The 2,850-nt window shown below is 48.4% G+C and overlaps 1 protein-coding gene across 1 annotated transcript in view; it reads left to right on the plus strand.

The window, feature by feature from the left end:
- LOC104404280 (integrin alpha-11-like) overlaps positions 1-2,850 on the plus strand; it is a gene marked incomplete at its 3' end in the record, with an annotated part of 25,405 nt that overhangs the window by 20,961 nt on the left and 1,594 nt on the right. The window contains exons 6-7 of the mRNA XM_010012671.1: positions 1,191-1,318; positions 1,915-2,063. Of these exons, the coding sequence (XP_010010973.1) occupies positions 1,191-1,318; positions 1,915-2,063 (277 nt within the window). The remainder of the gene's footprint in view (positions 1-1,190; positions 1,319-1,914; positions 2,064-2,850) is intronic.

Raw genomic sequence — 2,850 nt, forward strand, 5'->3', positions numbered from 1 at the left:
ACCTTGGCCGGACAAGACAAAGTGCTCATTGACTGAAAGCTGAATAGCTTGGCCCAGATCTGTGATTTTGGATGCGTGATTTTAGTTCGAGGTATTAAATAAGCTTCCTGGCTTTCCTGTAAGTGGTAATAAATTGCAGAAGCCTGTCCTGCACCATCAGGGCTCCTGGAAGCTCTTTGTCCACTCGGGCACAGGGTGTGATGTCCCAGCTCTATCACCCATTTAATGTCGATTAATTATTATGGCATAGAGCAGGGCATGGGAAAATGGGACTCTTGGGTGACAGAGACAGTAAAGACAAAGCCCACCATGAAATTCTTAGTGTCTCTTCCTTCTTTATGGCCAGGAAATGCTTTTAGCTCTTGCTGCAAAGGGCAATTGGTGTTTTAGAGGGAAGGCTGTTAATGAACGGAGTGTTCTCATTTAGTAAGTGGGATGCAGAGGGTTCTGGGTCCCAGGGTGAGCAGGGGATCAAGGTGGGTAGCACGCAGCTGAGGACCACAGTGATGGAGTGACCCACGTGTGACTCCAGTCTGTGGATGCGCTAACCCATAAATGCCTACAGTAGATGGAAAAGGCAGCTGATAAATCTGTCCCTGGAAAATACAGCATCTTCTGGTTTTCTGCAACTTCCCTAAATAACATTGTAAAATTCAAGCAAGACAGATGATGCTGAGCAATTTTCCCCACTGAAAACCAGTCGACTGCCTAAATCCAGAGCTGAGCCCTGGGGTCCTCGCTGGGGTTTTTGGCTGCCTCTCGCAAAGGATTTAATGGGAAGGGGAGGAAATGCCCAACTAGTGTTCTATGGCGAGTTCAGGCAGGTCTGAGGAGTGACTCAGGGGGAAAGCATTGCTCTGCGGGAGGAACTGAGGCCGGATCCTGCCTGCAGGGGCCACTCTTTGAAGTATGCAACGGTATTAGACCGGATAAAGGTTCAAATCTGAATCAGAAAAGATGCAGCTGAGTGTTATTCTTAGGAAGTTATCTAGTCCTTTCTCGGCAGAGAGGATGCTTGTGGCTTCTCTCTACCTTGCTGAAGCCCAAAGCTCTTTAGAATGATTGAAATAAGATTTTTTTCCCAAATAAATCATAAAAGCAAGCACCTGACTGCAAGGAATGAAGCCATAAACCTCCCCTTTGTGAGCGTTGCCAAGATCTCTCAATAACACACTGCGTGTTTTTCACAGGATGCCAGACGTACATGGACATAATCATAGTCCTGGATGGATCAAACAGCATCTATCCTTGGGTTGAAGTTCAGCACTTCCTCATAAACATCTTGAAAAAGTTTTATATTGGCCCTGGCCAGATACAAGTAAGACCCTGCACAACTCATGTGTCCCCCGTGTGCCACTCAGAGTCCCCTGGCCATGCTTTCAAAATGAACTTTCAATTTATGGATTTTAAAGCTGAGCCTATGGAAATAATGCTTCCATTAGGGAGCTATGGAGAGAGCAGCACCCCCCATGCCAGCCAGGCACAGGAACGTGCAATCCTATGGAAATATAGACTTATGTCCCTGTGCCAAGGCAGCTGTGAATTGCTTTCCCTCCTCTTCCTATAAGTAATCATGGGCTGATTGGGGCAGGGATTTGTGCGTATATCAACACAAATAACCCCAAGTTTAGTCCCACCCTGAGATGCCGGGGGTCCACACTCAGACACAGCACATCTGCATCACCCCAAATCTTTATAGCAGGGGAGGGGGGGCTGTGCACGGGTGAGAGCTGGCAGAGAATAGAAATAAAACTAAGCATTATCAGTGGCCCCATAGAGGGAAACCTGGAGCAAACGGAGACAGAGAGATTGATCTTTAACAGTGGCTGCTATTTTATGTGGTTGACCAAGTGTGCAGCCCCTGGCTATACAGCAGGTTGTTGGCATCTTTTCTGATATTCCTTTAATCCCCAGGTTGGAGTTGTTCAGTACGGGGAAGACGTCGTCCATGAGTTTCATTTAAATGACTACAGGTCTGTAAAAGATGTGGTTGCAGCTGCCAGTCACATAGAGCAAAGAGGAGGTACAGAAACCAGGACTGCCTATGGGATAGAGTTTGCTCGGTAAAAACCACTCACCTTCCTGTTCATTCTGATAACAAGTTTAAAATCATCATTTATTTTAATTCCCTCTTCCCTCTTTGCTGTTTCTTGCTGCTTAGAAAGCAGGAGGTGCCACCAGGCTAAAAATGCTTCTGCAAAAATGCTTGGTCCTCAATTAGTGCTTTACAAATGATACCCTGCAAAACTGCAGCTGGACCAGAAGGAATCATAGGAATCCTAGAGGGGTTTGTGTTGGAAGGGACCTTAAAGCTCCTCCAGCTCCAACCCCTGCCACAGGCAGGGACACCTTCCACTAGAGCAGGGTGCTCCAAGGCCTGCGTCCAACCTGGCCTTGAACACTGCCAGGGATGGGGCAGCCACAGCTTCTCTGGGCACCCTGTGCCAGCGCCTCAACACCCTCACAGGGAAGAGCTTCTGCCCAAGAGCTCATCTCAATCTCCCCTCTGGCAGGTTAAAGCCATTCTCCCCTGAAGGCACAGAGGCAGGCTGAAAATGCTTTCTCTCTCTGAAAGCACCCAGAGCTGAGCTCTCAGCCCCCAAATGCAACCCCACATCTGCCCCAGCCACTGCAGCTCTTTGCAGACCCCCATAGCATGCCCACAAATTCAGTACAATCATGGCCCACAGCTCCATCTCCTCCATTATCTGGGATGAGTCCCTGCTCCTGCACTTTCTACCACAGTGCAGACCCCCATAGCATGCCCACAAATTCAGTACAATCATGGCCCACAGCTCCATCTCCTCCATTATCTGGGATGAGTCCCTGCTCCTGCACTTTCTACCACAG

This window comes from Nestor notabilis, unplaced genomic scaffold, assembly GCF_000696875.1.
Source record: "Nestor notabilis isolate BGI_N333 unplaced genomic scaffold, ASM69687v1 scaffold18774, whole genome shotgun sequence".
In the NCBI taxonomy this organism is placed as follows: Eukaryota; Metazoa; Chordata; class Aves; order Psittaciformes; family Psittacidae; genus Nestor; species Nestor notabilis.